We start from the raw sequence: 796 nt of genomic DNA, 5'->3' as shown, positions 1-796 counted from the left end.
GTGTGGTATGTGGTGTGTGTGTTGTCACTTGTGTGTGGTGTGTGTGGTATGTGCTCTGTGTGGTGTGCTGTTTTGTGTGAGGTGTGTGCTGTGTTGCGTGTGGTGTGTGCTCTGTGTGTTGTGCGCTGTGTGTGGTGTGTGGTATGTGCTCTGTGTGGTATGTGTGTGTGTAGCGTGAGTGGAGAGGGAAGTTTGTTGTGTAGGAAGCGACACTCACTGAGAGGTGAGACAGCCACTGCACCCACCCATGGGGAGACCCACTGTGAAGCCGTCTGAGCTGAGTTCTGCAAAATGAAATCTTACTTTTTTAACGTCGACTCCTTCAGCCCCAGACATGACAGTGCACACGACAGGTGTACTCACAATGTGTCGTGCGGCAAACACGCCGTCCACGATGGCACAGCAAAAGGCGGCCACCACACCAAAGCTGATAAACACGATCGCTGCCACCAGCTGCAACGGAAGAAGAGGTGTGGGGGTTCAGCTCTCAGCCCCGCTTTTCAGACGCAGACCAGTGCGAAGCCCCAGCTCCAGGTTGGGCTTCCTTCACAGAAGTACCTGCTCCCACCTCTACCTGTCCCCCAGGACTGACAGCCCAGGGCAGCCCCCAGATTCCACCCTGTGGGTCATCCTCATGCATTTATTCCACAAGACACACCCGGGACTCTTCTGCACGGAAGGGCGTCGCCATCCCCTGGTCCCTCAGCCACTCCTCTGAGAAGCAACCCTGAGTGCAGGCCGTGTGCACGGCTCTAACCTGTGAGCTCATGACACACACACCCTGAATGTGGGCCAT

At 56.0% G+C, this 796-nt stretch overlaps 1 protein-coding gene across 4 annotated transcripts in view; it reads right to left on the bottom strand.

Moving 5' to 3' along the window:
* The window catches only part of TMEM255B (transmembrane protein 255B), a 56,794-nt gene that overhangs the window by 26,010 nt on the left and 29,988 nt on the right, over positions 1-796 (bottom strand). For all 4 annotated transcript variants that reach the window (XM_032246330.1, XM_032246326.1, XM_032246329.1 and 1 more), the window contains exon 4: positions 364-453. In XM_032246330.1, coding sequence (XP_032102221.1) covers positions 364-453 — 90 coding nt within the window. The remainder of the gene's footprint in view (positions 1-363; positions 454-796) is intronic.

Source organism: Sapajus apella, unplaced genomic scaffold (assembly GCF_009761245.1).
Source record: "Sapajus apella isolate SASKATOON/1434 unplaced genomic scaffold, GSC_monkey_1.0 scaffold60, whole genome shotgun sequence".
Lineage (NCBI taxonomy): Eukaryota > Metazoa > Chordata > Mammalia > Primates > Cebidae > Sapajus > Sapajus apella.
The sequence above is the reverse complement of the archived record's forward strand: the minus strand, read 5'-3'. Positions and strand labels throughout refer to the sequence as shown.